Source organism: Protomyctophum parallelum, assembly GCF_964188405.1.
Source record: "Protomyctophum parallelum genome assembly, chromosome: 1".
Classification (NCBI taxonomy): domain Eukaryota; kingdom Metazoa; phylum Chordata; class Actinopteri; order Myctophiformes; family Myctophidae; genus Protomyctophum; species Protomyctophum parallelum.
The window spans coordinates 89,283,323-89,301,088 of NC_139697.1; the positions used below are offsets into that span (position 1 = coordinate 89,283,323).

Consider the following 17,766-nt stretch of genomic DNA (forward strand, 5'->3'; position numbering starts at 1 on the left):
TTGAACAGCGCCCCCCAGATATCACTATATTATATATAGGGAACACTTGTTGTCAGTGTGTCAGCACTCAGCAGCACTGCAGTAATACTGTAAAAATAATAACAGTATACAGTCATTTCCTCACCACCGATTTGGCAGTATTATTAAAGTAGGTCGGTCTCATCTGGGACAGAATGGCAGCCAGAACAGTCACAGACAGTAGCACATCCTATCATTTGTGTTCCGCGGAGAGCTGAACACAATAATTATAACAATAATCAAAATGAAATAGAAAAATCACACCCGTGTGTCAAGAGAGGGGCGCTCGATCTTCGCCATCATCGTACATCGTCATCATCATCATCATCATACATCATCTCATTCCGGCACAATCACAATTTGCGTCCTCACCTTCGTCACCATCAATGTTTGTGTTTACACAATGTGCATGCGTTTTGTATACAAACACTCAAAGATGGCCATTCATTGTCATTCAATGTTTGTGTTATATGTACTGTAGCGCCACCTCAAACATCTGGTTGAAATGCGTCCCATGAAACGGTGCACGTTCTCTGCGGTCTCTTTTAGACCAGTGGTTCTCAAGCCTTTTCATGTCAAGGATCCCCAAATGGACACTCATTAATAGCCCGCGGACCCCCATTAGAAATGATATGCCAAGGACCCCCATCTAGCAGTGACTCTCAACCATTTTCATTTCAAGGACCCCCATGCAGGTTTGACCTGAATTAGGCTACGGTCCCCCGTTTAATGGCATTATTTCTAGATCTCTGGGACCCCCAATTGTAAAATCAATGTTAATTTAACTCTGCGAGAGTTACAGACCCATAAGGGTCCATTTGGTTCCTAACTATCACTTAGCTGGGGACCCCCTCCTGGAACTCCCTCAGGGACCCCTGGGGGGTCCCCGGACCCCACTTTGGGAGCCACTGCTTCAGACCGGACTGGAGGACAAAGGGCTCATCTCTGTGGTTTGTTGTTGTGTCTGTTGTTGTGTCCGTTGGCCATGATGTCTTTGCCGAGTGTAGCGGCTGGCTTCCCTGAAGACTCCTCTCCAGCTCCTCCCTGTGGACAAACGGGGAATTGCAGAGCATGAAACGGTCACATCACGCCTACTATGACAATCTCAGAGAGAAAAAAAAACACTGTTGATTTCGTCGACTAAGACTTTGACGAAAAATGGGTGTCGACTACATTTTTTCCACTCAATTAAAGCTACAATGACTATAACTATAAGACTGAATATACTGACAATTTCGTCAACTAATACAAACTAGACTAAAAGGTCAGGACTAGTGGAGAAGAGATCCAGTATACATAAGTCATTTTATGTTTGGTTGCGCTCTGAAAATAGCAGATCTACATCTATTTTCAGCATGTAACCAAGTGTAAAATCAGCCATTATGACGACATCAAGGCCCGCCGAAGTACATTTTAGCCGACTGAATCAATTGCAGATTCAGTTGACTAAAACTAGACTAACTAACGGCTAAAATGTGACTAAAACTAAATTTAGTTTTATTCAAAAGACTATGACTAAACTAAAATCTAAAAACTGACTAAAGTAAAATCTAAATTCTGTCAAAATCAACACTAGTGTACATACAGTAGTATGTTATGGCAGTGGTCCCCAAACCTTTTCATGTCAACGACCCCCAAATTGACACTAATTAGCCCCGCGGACCCCCGTTTGAAAATATATGCCAGGGACCCCCTTATTAAGAGATTTTTTTTACGGCTCTAGCAGTGATGCTCAACCCGTTTAATTTCAAGGACCCCCCCAGTTTGACATGCATTAGTCTACGGATCCACATTTAATGGCATTTCTATCTCTGGGACCCCCAATTCACATTGTAAAATCAATGTTAATTTAACTCTGAGAGTGTACATTTGTACACTCTCAGAGTTACAGACCCATAAGGGTCCATTTGGTTCCATTTGTACACTCTCAGAGTTACCGACCCATTAAAAGAGTCCATTTGGTTCCATTTGTATACACTCTCAGAGTTACAGACCCATTAAGAGTCCATTTGGTTCCAAACTATCATCTAGCTTGGGGACTCCCTTGGAACTCCCTCAAGGACCCCTGGGGGTAACCCCCCGGAGGACCCCACTTTGGGAACCACTGCAGTACGTTATGCGATCGTTCACAGAGACATTAAGCAGACCAGTGTGTGTCCAGTGGAAACCTCGTATGAATCTGATCTTAATGGGTTCAAGTACACATCTTTCCGTCCATCCGTATACCTCTGCCGTCGGCCGGGCTGTGCGCGGGAGACGGGACGGCCCGCTCGCGGTCCCCCGGCTCCTCGTTGATTATGCCCAGGTTTATGTTCCATCTGTTCCAGTTGACTTCCTCCACCCTGGAGACACGGGAGGAAAACACGTGCACCAATTATAGCGCGCCGTGCGACACGTCAGTCAGCTGTCAGAGACACGGAGACGGATCACCACCGAGGAGGAGGAGTGTCAGAGCTCGTCACTTCTATACCCTCGCAGGAGCAGCGTCTGATATGGTTCACGTTGAGTAAGTCGTGCGTTTTCGAGAGAGAAAAAAACCTTCGTTTCTGGTTCATTGTTATTAGAGTCTAAACCCCCCTTTGTTGCACTACTAGTTTGTTATTATGAAATGGATGGAAAGCGATCAATGTAAAATTACAAATATTTTAAAGTTGATTTCTTGCACACAATGTATCCTACCCTATCCTAAGGCCAAGATACTGACCATGATACTGACATAATACTCACCTGGATTTTTTAAAGATATATATGTATATAAAAATGGTAAATGCATTTATACAGTATATAGCGCCTTTATCCAAGGCGCTTTACATAGATTCAATTCACCCATTCACAGGCACATTCACACACACATTCACACACCGATGGCAGTGGAAACCATGCAAGGCACCAACCAGCACATCAGGAGCAATTAGGGGTTCAGAGTCTTGCTCAAGGACACTTCAACACCAACTCTGGGGGAGCCCGGGTTCGAACTGGCAACCTTGCTGTTACCATCCAGCCACTCTACCCCTGAGCCACCACCGCCCGCTTTTTTTTGTTGCTTTTCTGCCTTTATTGAATAGGATACTGTGGAGAGAGACTGCGAATGACTCACAGCGAAGGTCGTCGGGATCGGGACTCGACCCCGCGACACGCTGTCAGGCATGCGCCTATATGTGGTATGCGCCTGGACCGCTAGGCCAGCGGGCGCCCCTTTGTCCATCTTTGTAAGTGTCACTGCCTGCCGCCATCGTCATATATTCTGCACTGAATAAGATGCAACTAGTATAGACCATGCATGGGCAACTGGCGGTCCGGGGGCCACATGCAGCCCCCACCTTCACTTAATGTGGCCCCCAGGTTAATATGGGAATACTGATGTATTGTTGATTTCAGCTGTCACAATTCTGATACAAAACATGCAAACATAACCCGCTTTAATTACTTCAGTCTATATTGGTAGCTTAATGACTGCTATTAAAATGTTGTCTTTTTTATGTCCAATGTAAATTTACCTTCAATAAAGTTAACATAAGTAAATGCAATTGACATTAAATAAAAATGTTACTTTTCAGGATTCCAATTCAAAAATAGCAAAAGAAAAAAAAAAGAATTCAGGTTTTCAATTCAACAAGGTTGAACAACAATCTACAAGCTCAAAACACGCCGCACTGCGACGCGTTTTGAACTTGTAGATCTGCCAATTTTTCTACGACAGTATACGCAACGTGTGGAACTACACGTTGGCCCTCTCCATCTTCAACGTTTGCCCACCCACCCCTGAACTTATAGACAAACCTGAAGCACCGTCGGCGGTCACGGTCCCCTCCAGCCGTGGCACTGAGATCCTTCTCCACCCCAGAGCGGAACTTGTCCCTCAGACAGCGAGGCAGGCCCTTCTCCAGGTCCAGGATGGTGATGGCCCTCTGAAGCATAGAAAGAAAAAATATATAGATGCGCCATTGGCAGTGTTGGGGAAGTTACTTTTAAAAAGTAAGGAATTATAGTTATCGTTACTTATCTAAAAAAGTAATTTGTTACTTTACTTTACATTAAATTATGAAAGTAACTACTTTACTTTACTTTAAAAAATAATAATATAAAAAACTATTTAAAAGAAGGTTTTTTGTGATTAATTAATCTCAATTAATCGCATATCAATAGGCCTATTTGACCTGATCATCAGTGAGCTTTTTTTTCGAATGGATTTGGATACGAGTGAATCAATGAATAGTGACTACATAAGCATAGGCAATTTAAAAAATAGTAATAATAATAATAGTGATAATATTATTTATATAATGCTTCTCTGAGTACTTAAAGACGCTTTTCAAGGGGAACATGAGAAAACAAATAAAAACTACTTTATTAGAGAAAAACTAAGACTATGGAATAAAATAAATGAAAGTGGAATGAGATAGCTGGGGAAACAAATATTCTAGAGGTGTGTAACGGTTTGAACTTATAGGTGGTGGCTGGCATGTCTTGTGAGTTTTGGGAAGTGCATAGTTTTGACAGGTCTGCCTGCTGTGGACAGTGAAACCCCTGACCATTAAACACGGGCAGACGCAACATCGAGTGTGAGGGTTGGGGAACGGATGGAAAGTACCAGTGTTATTAGGAGGACTCCTTGGCTTCTAACGATATGGACCAGAGTTAAACTAATGTTAGCTCCCATGCTAACTACAGTAGTTGCTACCCTCGTCAGAAACAACACCACCATCCAGATCGGGTGGAAGCTGCTTGTGCCCGTGGATGGGAAATGAGATTTAAAAGGCTATAGAAGCGTGGATGAAAGGCAAGCACAGATGTGCAATAAATTTGTGTCGTGACTCGTATTTGAGTGTGTATTCCGTCTGACGACGATTGGTTTATGCTGCTAGTGCGTTGTCGTTGCTGGCTGCTGAGTGCTGATGCATATTTAAGAGCGTCATAAGCATGCGCCTGTCCTGCGCTGGAAGTAGCAGATCTACAAGTTATCTACCGGTCGCAATGCACAGCGCTTTGCCGGCTTTGGGCTTGTACATCTGTGTTTTTCCCGCAGTTAGTTGAGAGGCAGAGCACAAACGAAACTGTCAACACAGAGAGCACTCTCTAGTCTCTGCACTGCAGTCAGCAGCACAGAGACGCCTGTAGACTCACGGAACTGCAAGACTTTTCACTGATCACTTTTCACTGATCACATAAGTTGACAATAACGCCATAACGCGGGTAACGCTCGCACAATAACTATAAGGCCGTTATGGAATTGGAAATGTAAAGCGTTAGGTTACAAGTTACTGCAAATAGTAGTTACGTTATGTAACGTAACGCGATGTAAGGGCGTTAGTCACAACACTGGCCATTGGTCGCTGCAGTTCGTTGAAGCCGTGTGTGTTGAAGGAGGGGCGGAAGAATTTACACTGGGGGAAGGAAGTACGCCGGAAGTGTAGAAGGCACGTTACGTCACGCTGCCACTCAAGTGACTGCTGGCCAATCACAGCGCATCTTTTCCGGGACTTATAAGACCCGAACATGCGCTCTGTGACGCACGCTCATGCTTCCGCGGTGCTTCGCAAGGAATCGCGGGAAAATGTTTCCCTCCCCTGAGCACATATGCTCACATGTTTTACTATAGTATATTACGTTGCTGTCGGGAGGAAACCTAACTCCATTTGTGAGGTTTTTGATTATTATTTTTTGGGCATAAATCAGTGCTATTGAACACTCTTTACGTCTGTGTGTTGTTTCGAAAATATTGAACCAATGAAAAGTAGTACAAAAGAAAACGCTTGGGACAAAACCTCTTAACTCCATTGGACCCTCAAACTCATGTCTGCTAAAGTAACTAACTCCACCACATCTCCCCCTCTCATGCAAGTAATTGACAATAATAGAAAGTCACAACACCAACTTTGATGAGAATGTATTGCTTTGTTTTCAAAATATGAGGTTTTCATAATTTCCTGAAAATTTGCATTTTTCTGCATCTACTGTACCTGTTCCTGCTCTATAGGTAGGGCAGGGGTTCTCAACGTTTTTGGCTTGGGACCCCCGGAAATTTGCGAGACATGGCCAAAGCATTTCCGGGGGTCCCCAGCCAAAGACGTTGAGAACCCCTGTTCTAGGGGCTGATCTTCCAGATGCCCATGCTCTAGTCTAGAGGGTAAACTACTCACCTGTAGCTTCGAGTTACCCATGCTCTCTAAAGGGTAACCTGCTCATCTGTAGCTTCCACCTTCCAGATGCCCATGCTCTCTAGAGGGTAACCTGCTCACCTGTAGCTTCCAGATGCCCATGCTCTCTAGAGGGTAACCTGCTCACCTGTAGCTTCCAGATGCCCATGCTCTCTAGAGGGTAACCTGCTCACCTGTAGCTTCCAGATGCCCATGCTCTCTAGAGGGTAACCTACTCACCTGTAGCTTCCAGATGCCCATGCTCTCTAGAGGGTAACCTACTCACCTGTAGCTTCCAGATGCCCATGCTCTCTAGAGGGTAACCTACTCACCTGTAGCTTCCAGATGCCAATGCTCTAGTCTAGAGGGTAACATACTCACCTGTAGCTTCCAGATGCCCATGCTCTCTAGAGGGTAACCTGCTCACCTGTAGCTTCCAGATGCCCATGCTCTCTAGAGGGTAACCTACTCACCTGTAGCTTCCAGATGCCCATGCTCTCTAGAGGGTAACCTGCTCACCTGTAGCTTCCAGATGCCCATGCTCTCTAGAGGGTAACCTGCTCACCTGTAGCTTCCAGATGCCCATGCTCTCTAGAGGGTAACCTGCTCACCTGTAGCTTCCAGATGCCCATGCTCTCTAGAGGGTAACCTGCTCACCTGTAGCTTCCAGATGCCCATGCTCTCTAGAGGGTAACCTGCTCACCTGTAGCTTCCAGATGCCCATGCTCTCTAGAGGGTAACCTGCTCACCTGTAGCTTCCAGATGCCCATGCTCTCGGCGGTGATCTGCTCCACGGTGCGGCTCATGAGGGCGATGAGCATGTTGAGCAGCAGGATGTAGGTGAGGATGATGTAGGAGATGAGCAGCACGTAGAACACCTCCTTGTACTCGTACCTGTATAGGGATGGAAGCTCGTTAGTCTTTGTGGATCAGGCTTATCGAGCCGGGTTCTTATCGAGCATTTTCTATTATTTTGAGGAAAGACAGGAGAAGACGATACATTCTGAACAGAACCAGTATCTTTTACCACTACTTTTCTAACAGAGAGGAAGGCAATTGACCTTTTTACTTTTGGAAAATAAGAAACTGTTAGCTGGTTGTGCGTACCGTCATGTTCAAAGCATCAATTCTGTTTAGTGTTTACCCGGGCAGCGCTGGTTGGCAGGTATACACTTTTAGACAGACATGTTTGTGCCAGCGTGATTACATGTATTAAGCCCAAAGCTTATTGATACCGGGTACTCAATAAGCTTGTTATCAGGTTTTATTTAGGGAATCAGGTTGGTAAATGGTGCATTTATATATAGCGCCATTATCCAAGGCGCTTTACATATATTGTGCATTACATTCACCCACACATTCACACACCGATGCCGGAGGAAACCATGCAAGGCACCAACCTGCACATCGGGAGCAATAAGGGGTTCAGAGTCTTGCTCAAGGACACTTCCACACCGACTCTGGGGGAGCCCACAGGGTTCGAACTGGAAAACCTTGCGGTTCCCATCCGGTCACTCTACCCCCTGAGCCACCGCCGCCCCAAATCCGCCCCTAAAAGGGTTTCAAGCTCCATCCATTTGGAGCTCCGTATACCTCTCGGTGAACTCCAGGTCGCCCATGCCGATGGTGAACTTGAAGAGCTCCAGGGTGGTGTAGGAGATGTTTCGGTAGGTGGGTTTCAGACAGCCCCCGCTCTCCTCGGGGGGTGGCGGCGCCCCCCCAAAAAGACTTCTGCCGCCGCCGCTGCTGCCGTTGGTCGCTGCGGCATCGGGAGGAGTGGCGGTGCTGCCGTTGGTGGTCCCGGCAGGGTCTATGAGCAGGGTCACCACCGCTGGGACAGCAACATGAGATGACAGGTATGAGTAGTGTTAAGGCTGGCTCACGGGCCTTAACAAAGAGGGGAGACCAGACGGAGTTAAAGCAGAAAAAAGTGTTTTATTCAATAATTAATTAATAAAGGTAATCAAATAATTCATTGTCATGTTCTAAATGAAGCTGGCAGGGAACACTGCCCAATTAACAAAATGTAACCAAAACTACAGGTGCCCTGGTGTGGCTGCTCTGCAGCCTGCCTGAGGAGGAATGGAAAGACCAGAACATTAACACAGCAGGTGCTTTAATAGTGTTTGGGGAGGACACTGGCCAGGTGTCTCCCCTTCTGCAGATTGCCAGCTCCGCCCTCCCAATCCAGCACTGCAAAGAGATTGGGTTAAGCACACCTGACACAGAACAGCATGCACATTCCTTAAAGGTACAGGGGCCGTCACAGTAGGGATCGGACGATTATCGGTGCCGATATCACCGATGTTGGAAATAGGGGCAAAAAACAATTTTGGCCAATATTTTTGTTTATTATTATTATTTTTACAGGGACAAAAAGCTTTGGGGAATTATTGTCATGTTTTATTTATAATTTCAGTTTATAAGAAATGCTAAGTGGGAGATAATTATAATTGACATTTGATATAGAACAAAACATTTGAGGATATAGTATTTTATAGCATTATATTTAAAATTGCTGTTCAATTTATAAAACATGTTAAATATAGGAGCTCCCTGCGCTTATACAAGTATTTTTCCCCCCGAGTTGATACATATTCTTAAATGCATTTAAAGAACGCTGTTTTCGGCGTTCTTTATCGGTTTAATGGGTTATATCGGTTTATATCGGGTTATTATATCGGTTTATGGGGTTATATTGGTTTTTAATATCGGCTATCGGTCTCTTTGATTACTACTAATCGGTATTGGTATCAGCCATGAAAAACCCATATCGGCCGATCCCTAGTTATAGCAGAAGGAATGGGTGGGCAAGGGTGCAGCGGTGCTATGGTGACCTCTACAGCAACCAGGATCTTAGAATGTTTAATGCCTTACAGGCTGATTTTACGCTACATAAACGGCAACACTGGCATGATGTACAAATTCATAGTTTGCCGAAAACAATGCCGAGAAGATCTCGGCATTGTGGAGACCCCTTCATTTATTATTACCGGTACAAGTTAGGGTAGTAGGAAACGGGGTCACGAAGCATAACGCTCTACTAGTCAATGTTGCTGCACAAATACCATATTACCGGTGCCCTGAAAAGTGTATGGGAAAAATACATTGGAACTACTACTAAGATTAGATCAACATACTACTGCGCAATTCATGCAATATTGGCACGAGGTTCATTCAGTTTAAATGTGTCAACCCGAATCTATTGGGGTGCATGTGTTTAATTAGACGTACCAACAGTCAGACACACCATTAGTCAGACACCCTACCCAAACCCTAACCTCACAGGAAGGCACACCTCTTCCCACCATCAGCCCAGCTCAATGTCTTCTATTCTTATGCATACTCATGGTCATAATGTCATTTTTATTTCTATAATCAAACTATGAAAGGTTTACATAATTATTATACATGTTAATATCAGGAGCCTGTTCCTAAAAAATTACCTTTTAAGGGCATGGGTTGCTTATAACAAACCAAATGTAATCACTCTCTCTGAGACTTGGTTGACAGACTCAGATAATGCTGTCCAACTTAAAGAATACGTGTTGTATAGAGCTGATAGAGGCACAAGAGGAGGAGGAGTGGCTACACTTCTCACTTAGCCCAACTGTGAAGCCCATGCATTTCGAATGCCTATTCACCCGAATAATGTTTCATGAAAATAAACACCAAATATTTACAGGCCCGCCGCCCCCGGATGCTCCCCCCGAATCTATACAACACATTGTTTCTACTATAAACTCCACAGATCGGACAAACGAAATTATTACTCTGGGGGATTTTAACCGGAACTGGCTTGATAAGTCTTCATCCAGGGACCGAAATCTTATTAATAGTGCTAACCTCACTCAATTTATTGATGAGCCTACCAGAGTTGACCCTGTTCATCTGTCAAGATCTCTGCTAGATTGGATTCCTGTCACTCATCCTGACAGAATCACAAAATCTGGGGTGCTATCTGACTGCTTCAGTGATCATTCAATAATGTGTGTGGAAGATCCAGTTACCTCGTTTACCACCAAGGTACATTAAAGTAAGGCAATTCAGAAATATGAATAATGAACTTTTCACCCGTGATTTACTTGATATAAATTGGAATGGCTTTCAACTAATACCTTCTGTCAAAGATGCCTGGAACTTAATTTACAAAGAACTCAACAAAGTGATCGATAAACACGCTCCATGGATAACCATCAAGGTCAAGGGCAGACACCTACCCTGGATAAATGGTGAATTGATACAGCTATTTAAACAAAGAGACAGGGCCTGGCTAAAGTATCGCTCATCTAATGATTCGAATGACTGGAACATATATAAACACTTAAGGAACACATGCACAACCAAAACAAGAAATGCAGAAGCCAACTATTACAAAAACTGCTTAAATAATGATTTCAATAACCCGAAGAAATTTTGGAAAAGAATCAATAACATACTTAACAAAACAAACAAAAGCCCTAATCTAATCAGGATCAATGATAATGTATAACTGGTGATCCCTCCATAATTGCCAATGCGTTTGGTCAGCACTTTTCCTCTGTCTGTAGCTCACAATCGGATCCACCCTACTCTCACGCTCCCTTGAATAACTCCAGGGTCGGCAGCTCCTTTTCTTTTGCTAGAATTACTCCAACTGATGTTCAACAGGCCATCTGTGAGTTAAACCCAGGTGCTGCTGGGCCAGATGGTTTGGAGATTAAGTTCTTGAAAATCGCTCCTCACATTCTTTCATTTCCACTGTCCGATTTATTTAATCTATCTCTATCTACATGATTTATTTAATCTATCTCTAACTACATGCGAAATTCCATCAATCTGGAAATGTGTCAGTGTAACCCCCCTGCATAAAAAATCCGCAGTGTAACCCCCCTGCGGATCCACATGATCTCAACAATTACAGACCTATCTCTATTATCAACAGCACAGTCAAGATATTTGAAAAGTTAATATTTAACCAACTCTCTAAGTATGTCAACGACTCCCATATCCTATATCTCCATTCCAATCCGGTTTCAGACCCAATTTCTCAACAACCACAACACTTCTAAAATTCACAAACAATGTATTTTCATCATTCGAACATAGTATGCGCACAGGTGCAATATTTATTGACCTTACTAAGGCATTTGATTTGGTAGACCATTACTTACTTCTCTACAAACGTCATTCCATAGGTCTCTCAAAAGAGTCTGTCCTTTGGTTCAACTCATATCTCCACCTCAGACGTCAGTGCGTCTCATACCAGGGGAACCGCTCTGACTTTAGGATTATGGAGAAAGGTATACCCCAGGGTTCTTCCCTAGGGCCTCTGCTATTCTCCATTTGTATCAATGACCTGCCCACAATTTGCTCTGACTGCCATATTCAATTATACGCTGATGACAGTCATCTACTCCTCTAAACCTGACATTTCCCAAATTCAGTGCTCACTACAGGCTGACTTTGCTGCAGTCCAAAGATGGTTTCACCTCAACAAGCTCATATTGAATAAAAATAAGTCCTTTAGCATGCTTTTCTCCACACGACCAACCCCCCTACCGTTATATTACATTTGCTGATGGCACACAAATGGAAAAGGTGGATGAATTCAAATATCTAGGCCTCCGGCTCGACCCTCAACTCTCATTCAAATCGCATATTACCTCTGCTGTCCAAAAAGTAAATTTCAGCTTGAAAGTACTATATCGATCCATTAACTGCTTCACCCTTCAGGTCAGAAAAATAATTATCTCACAACTAATCCTTCCAATAATAGACTACGCTGACATCGTTTATCAAAATACTTCTGAAACACACCTCTATCCTCTCAATGTAACTTATAATAACCTCTGCAGATTCATACTAAGGTGTCCTTATATGACCCATCACTGTGTTATGTATGAGACCCTCAACTGGTTAGATCTCAAATCTAGAAGGCACTCGCATTGGCTCATTTTCATTTTCAAATGTATTCAATTGAACTACCCTGAATATTTAAAACAGTATCTGCATCCGTTTAGCTCACCATATAATCTGAGGAATACAGAGTATGCCTATCTCACTGTCCCCACCAACATTAGAAAAGTAGTCGGCCGACGTGCTTTCAAATACAAAGCTCCGGATGACTGGAACAATCTCCCCAGCTCTCTCAGATCAATCAACTCCTTCAATATCTTTAAAGTCTCTATCCTTACTTATCTTAAAATACCCTGCTCTTGCTTCTGATATGCCTCAGTTTGTTTCTTACATACAAACCTGCGAATATACTGTAAAGTTGACATCTATGCATGTGCACGTTTGTAATTGTGTATCTATATCATGTCGTTAAATCATTTTACTGCATGTGCATACAGTATATGTAACAGTTTGTTTCTGATTTTTGATTTTTTTGATTTATGATCTATGTCCACTATATGAGTACCATGATGCATTAAGTGCCTTATTCTCTGGGTGAGTAGGTGGGGTGGGAGCAGCCATGCTTGGGAGAGCTTTCTGTTTTGCATGTATGCATGGATGTACTTGTTGTAACGTTTCTGTCTAATGTATTGCTCTGTATTTGCTGTATGTTGCTGGACCCCCTCTAAAACGAGATGATGCATCTCAAGGGGATATCCTTTCTCAATAAAGGTTCATATATTGGCATAACCTACTTATTAGGACACCATGATATGAAGGCATATCCGTCTCTGTGAAGGGCAGAATAGACCAGTTGCACCTGAAGTGGGAAGGATTTCTTCTCTATGCTAATGTATTGTAATGACAGACTACTGGCTGGACCCCCTACCGTATATCCTTGCTTGCTCAACGTGTGGTTCTATTTTTATGGATTGCATAGCCTCTCTCAGTCCCTTTTTATTTATTTTCTGTTGTTTTTGCTTTGTTCTTTGCCAGAATATAACATTATAAATGATTGGTTTTTGCTATTTTGACTGAAGCCATTTTGTTCAAGCCATTTTTGTACTGTGTACATCTTTTTATCTATGTTTTTTATTATCTCTTCAGTTAGTTCAATCAGTGCCTTTGCAGGCGATCTGTTGGCTCTAAAACCGTATAGATTTTCTGTTAATAAGTAATCTTTTTCTACAAAGTGTTCCAGCCTCTCCCCAAATAATTTCTCCAATATCTTTGAGAACTGTGAGAGCAAGGAAATTGCATGGTCTATAGTTTGTAAAGTGTTGTTTGTTTCCTGTTTTGAAGACTGGGATAACCTTTGCGTTTTTCATTTGATTTGGGAAGACACCATTTCTGAATGAGAGGTTGCATATAAATGTAAATGGTTTTATTATGGTGTACATGATTTTTTTAACTAATGACATGTCTCAGGTCATTGTAGTCGGTGGATGTCTTGTTTTTGCATTTACTGACCGCTACAATAACTTCCTGTTCCTCCACAGCTCTCAAGAATAAGGAATTTGGGTTACAGAAACCCCACTCATCGGCTGGCACATTTACCTCTGTCTCTGATAAGGTATGAGGTAGTTTAGAGACCTTGCTATTTTGGAAACAGAATTGATGCATGATTAGGGCGAAAATGCTGTGAATTACAGCTTCTAAAAGTGGTATATTACCATTTTGTGGACAAAATCCTTCAAATATCGTATATAGTAAGCTCAACTATACATAATTTCATAGTGACTCATGCCTGCAAACAATTTGTGAGACATTTCAGATGGTGGATATCTCATTTTGAAGTGACTTAATGGTTTGAGAGGACATGCAAGAATACCTGCTGAGAATCCAAACAGGAAGACGAGGTAGACGAAGAGAAAACGCAGTATGTCACTAAGGATCATCTGCAAAAGAGAAACAAAGAAGACCGTATTAGATGCCCAATTTATATTGATTATTTCAAAGTGCTATTTAGCAACATATCCCAGCTACAGTGAGGGGTGTGTGCAGTGGAGGAAAAAAATTACTCAATTAGTTTTTTTACTTTACTTGAGTAAAAGTACAAAGGTATTGGCATCCCATGATGCTGGAAATCTCACAGTCATTCACAGTCTTTTTTTTTTTTAATCTAGACTTAAAACCCATCTTTTTCCCCCTAGTTTAACTGAAATCACTATAATTATTCATCTTGCTCTGCCCTGTGGTTTTAAAACCCTATGTTATATTAATGGATCTTCTGAACGCATTTCTACACCTATCTGTGATGATGTATAGCAGTGTCCTATTATATCGCATGGTACTTATGTCAGCCATGTGTGTTTACACACTGTATTATGCTTCACTGTGTTTCTTCGCTATTGTGTTACTGTGCTATTGTGTTAGCGTGCTATTGTGTTCTTTTTTTGCTGTGTATTGTTGTGAAGTGCACAGAGACCCCTTGGGGTGACGGTGCACTATAAATAAAAATAAACTGAACTGAAACTGAAAAAGGTACTTTAAAGTACCAAAAGTAGAAAGTACGCACTATGCAGAATGTGACCCCATTTCAAGTTTTCAAGTGAATGAAAATATTTTGAAAATAGCCGATCTACAAGCTCACAATGCATTGGAAATACTCAACTAAAGTACACAGACCTCAAACTTGTACTTAAGTACAGCACTTAAGTAAATGTGCTTTCCACCACTTTATGTGTGTGTGTGTGTGTGTGTGTGTGTGTGTGTGTGTGTGTGTGTGTGTGTGTGTGTGTGTGTGTGTGTGTGTGTGTGTGTGTGTGTGTGTGTGCGTGCGTGCGTGGGTGCGTGTGTGCGTGCGTGCGTGCGCTACTACCTTCTGTATCATAACGCTGTAGATCCCCATGTGTCTGTTTCCTCTGGAGAAGTACAGCAGGTTGATCCAGCTCAGAGCGAGACACAGCACCAGGAAGCCCAGGTACTCCTGCCTCCCACAGCAGTACAGCACGGCACAGGCCAGGAACAAGAGGCTCTGCACAAAACTATAAAGCAGAATACATAACAGTTTACAGACCAGGAACAAGAGGCTCTGCACAAAACTATAAAGCAGAATACATAACAGTATACAGAGTATTACAGGCCAGGAACAAGAGGCTCTGCACAAAACTATAAAGCAGAATACATAACAGTATACAGACCAGGAACAAGAGGCTCTGCACAAAACTATGAAGCAGAATACATAACAGTATACAGACCAGGAACAAGAGGCTCTGCACAAAACTATAAAGCAGAATACATAACAGTATACAGACCAGGAACAAGAGGCTCTGCACAAAACTATAAAGCAGAATACATAACAGTTTACAGAGTATTACAGACCAGGAACAAGAGGCTCTGCACAAAACTATAAAGCAGAATACATAATAGTTTACAGACCAGGAACAAGAGGCTCTGCACAAAACTATAAAGCAGAATACATAACAGTTTACAGAGTATTACAGGCCAGGAACAAGAGGCTCTGCACAAAACTATAAAGCAGAATACATAACAGTTTACAGAGTATTACAGGCCAGGAACAAGAGGCTCTGCACAAAACTATAAAGCAGAATACATAACAGTATACAGAGTATTACAGACCAGGAACAAGAGGCCCTGCACAAAACTATAAAGCAGAATACATAACAGTATACAGACCAGGAACAAGAGGCTCTGCACAAAACTATGAAGCAGAATACATAACAGTTTACAGAGTATTACAGACCAGGAACAAGAGGCCCTGCACAAAACTATAAAGCAGAATACATAACAGTATACAGACCAGGAACAAGAGGCTCTGCACAAAACTATGAAGCAGAATACATAACAGTTTACAGAGTATTACAGACCAGGAACAAGAGGCTCTGCACAAAACTATAAAGCAGAATACATAATAGTTTACAGACCAGGAACAAGAGGCTCTGCACAAAACTATAAAGCAGAATACATAACAGTTTACAGAGTATTACAGACCAGGAACAAGAGGCTCTGCACAAAACTATAAAGCAGAATACATAACAGTATACAGAGTATTACAGACCAGGAACAAGAGGCCCTGCACAAAACTATAAAGCAGAATACATAACAGTATACAGACCAGGAACAAGAGGCCCTGCACAAAACTATAAAGCAGAATACATAACAGTATACAGACCAGGAACAAGAGGCTCTGCACAAAACTATAAAGCAGAATACATAACAGTTTACAGAGTATTACAGACCAGGAACAAGAGGCTCTGCACAAAACTATAAAGCAGAATACATAACAGTATACAGACCAGGAACAAGAGGCCCTGCACAAAACTATAAAGCAGAATACATAACAGTATACAGACCAGGAACAAGAGGCTCTGCACAAAACTATAAAGCAGAATACATAACAGTTTACAGAGTATTACAGACCAGGAACAAGAGGCTCTGCACAAAACTATAAAGCAGAATACATAACAGTATACAGACCAGGAACAAGAGGCCCTGCACAAAACTATAAAGCAGAATACATAACAGTTTACAGACCAGGAACAAGAGGCCCTGCACAAAACTATAAAGCAGAATACATAACAGTTTACAGAGTATTACAGACCAGGAACAAGAGGCCCTGCACAAAACTATAAAGCAGAATACATAACAGTATACAGACCAGGAACAAGAGGCCCTGCACAAAACTATAAAGCAGAATACATAACAGTTTACAGACCAGGAACAAGAGGCCCTGCACAAAACTATAAAGCAGAATACATAACAGTTTACAGACCAGGAACAAGAGGCCCTGCACAAAACTATGAAGCAGAATATACATATAATAACAATGATTCCCCCCCAGAGAGATGCAAAAACATTGTATGCAAAACACAAAGCCGCTTCTAAACGCACAGCTCTCGCACACTGCCAGGAACACAGTGCATAATGAGCAGGCCATGACATACAGCACGCATACACGCACGCACGCACGCACGCACGCACACACGCACATGCTTCTCTGATGTGATGATCAAAGACTGGGCCTTTTTTTTAATGCATAGTTTGTGTGCAGGCAGAACAATATTACACGCGTCGTCGTGTGCTCTTTCATCATCTGATGTGATATCTTCTATTTCTTCCAGTGATAATTTCATAGGCCTACTTGAAAGCAGAGAGTGCACAGGTGAACAATCGCCGTGGCAACTTACAACAGGATCTCACTGTAGCCGTCAATCAGCAGTGTCTGCAGCTTTGGACGTTTCCTCCTCATGTCTACTATCTGGGGATTTGGACAAAAAGACAGTGGTGGATCAGAGGCATATAGACAACTCCGTTCCAGGCTCTTCTACATAGACTTCTATTGAATGGGGACAAAGTTTACGAAATGCATTGGAGTCTATGGGCTCGCGTGAGTACATGAACCATGTGACCAGGCTGTTTTCCGCTGTCTGTTTTCAGGCTGTCTTACTCTGTGGCTCTGTGGTGGATAAAGTACTCAACTGTCTTACTTAAGTAAAAGTATCAATACTGCAATGCAAAACTACTCTGTTACAAGTAAAAGTATGGAATTCATGTACTTGACCTAGGTTACTTAAAGTACCAAAAGTAGAAAGTGATCACTATGCAGAATGTCCCATTTCAAGTTAAATGTATACACATCTTTTGAAAATAGCAGATCTACAAACTCACAATGTGATGCATTGTGAGCTTGTAGATCGGCTATTGTCAAAGGGCTGAAATGTATATACAGGTATAGGGCTGAAGTGCTCCATCCAAATCTAAAAAGTAACTA

General features: G+C 42.5%; 1 protein-coding gene across 1 annotated transcript in view; it reads right to left on the reverse strand.

The window, feature by feature from the left end:
• Positions 1-640: 640 nt before the first annotated feature.
• Positions 641-17,766, reverse strand: part of trpv1 (transient receptor potential cation channel, subfamily V, member 1) — a 39,145-nt gene continuing 22,019 nt past the window's right edge. The window contains exons 10-17 of the mRNA XM_083766102.1: positions 17,183-17,253; positions 14,854-15,019; positions 13,864-13,930; positions 7,749-7,986; positions 6,905-7,049; positions 3,799-3,926; positions 2,245-2,360; positions 641-1,062 (exon numbers count right to left, since the gene is read on the reverse strand). Coding sequence (XP_083622228.1) covers positions 932-1,062; positions 2,245-2,360; positions 3,799-3,926; positions 6,905-7,049; positions 7,749-7,986; positions 13,864-13,930; positions 14,854-15,019; positions 17,183-17,253 — 1,062 coding nt within the window. The 3' untranslated portion in view covers positions 641-931. The remainder of the gene's footprint in view (positions 1,063-2,244; positions 2,361-3,798; positions 3,927-6,904; positions 7,050-7,748; positions 7,987-13,863; positions 13,931-14,853; positions 15,020-17,182; positions 17,254-17,766) is intronic.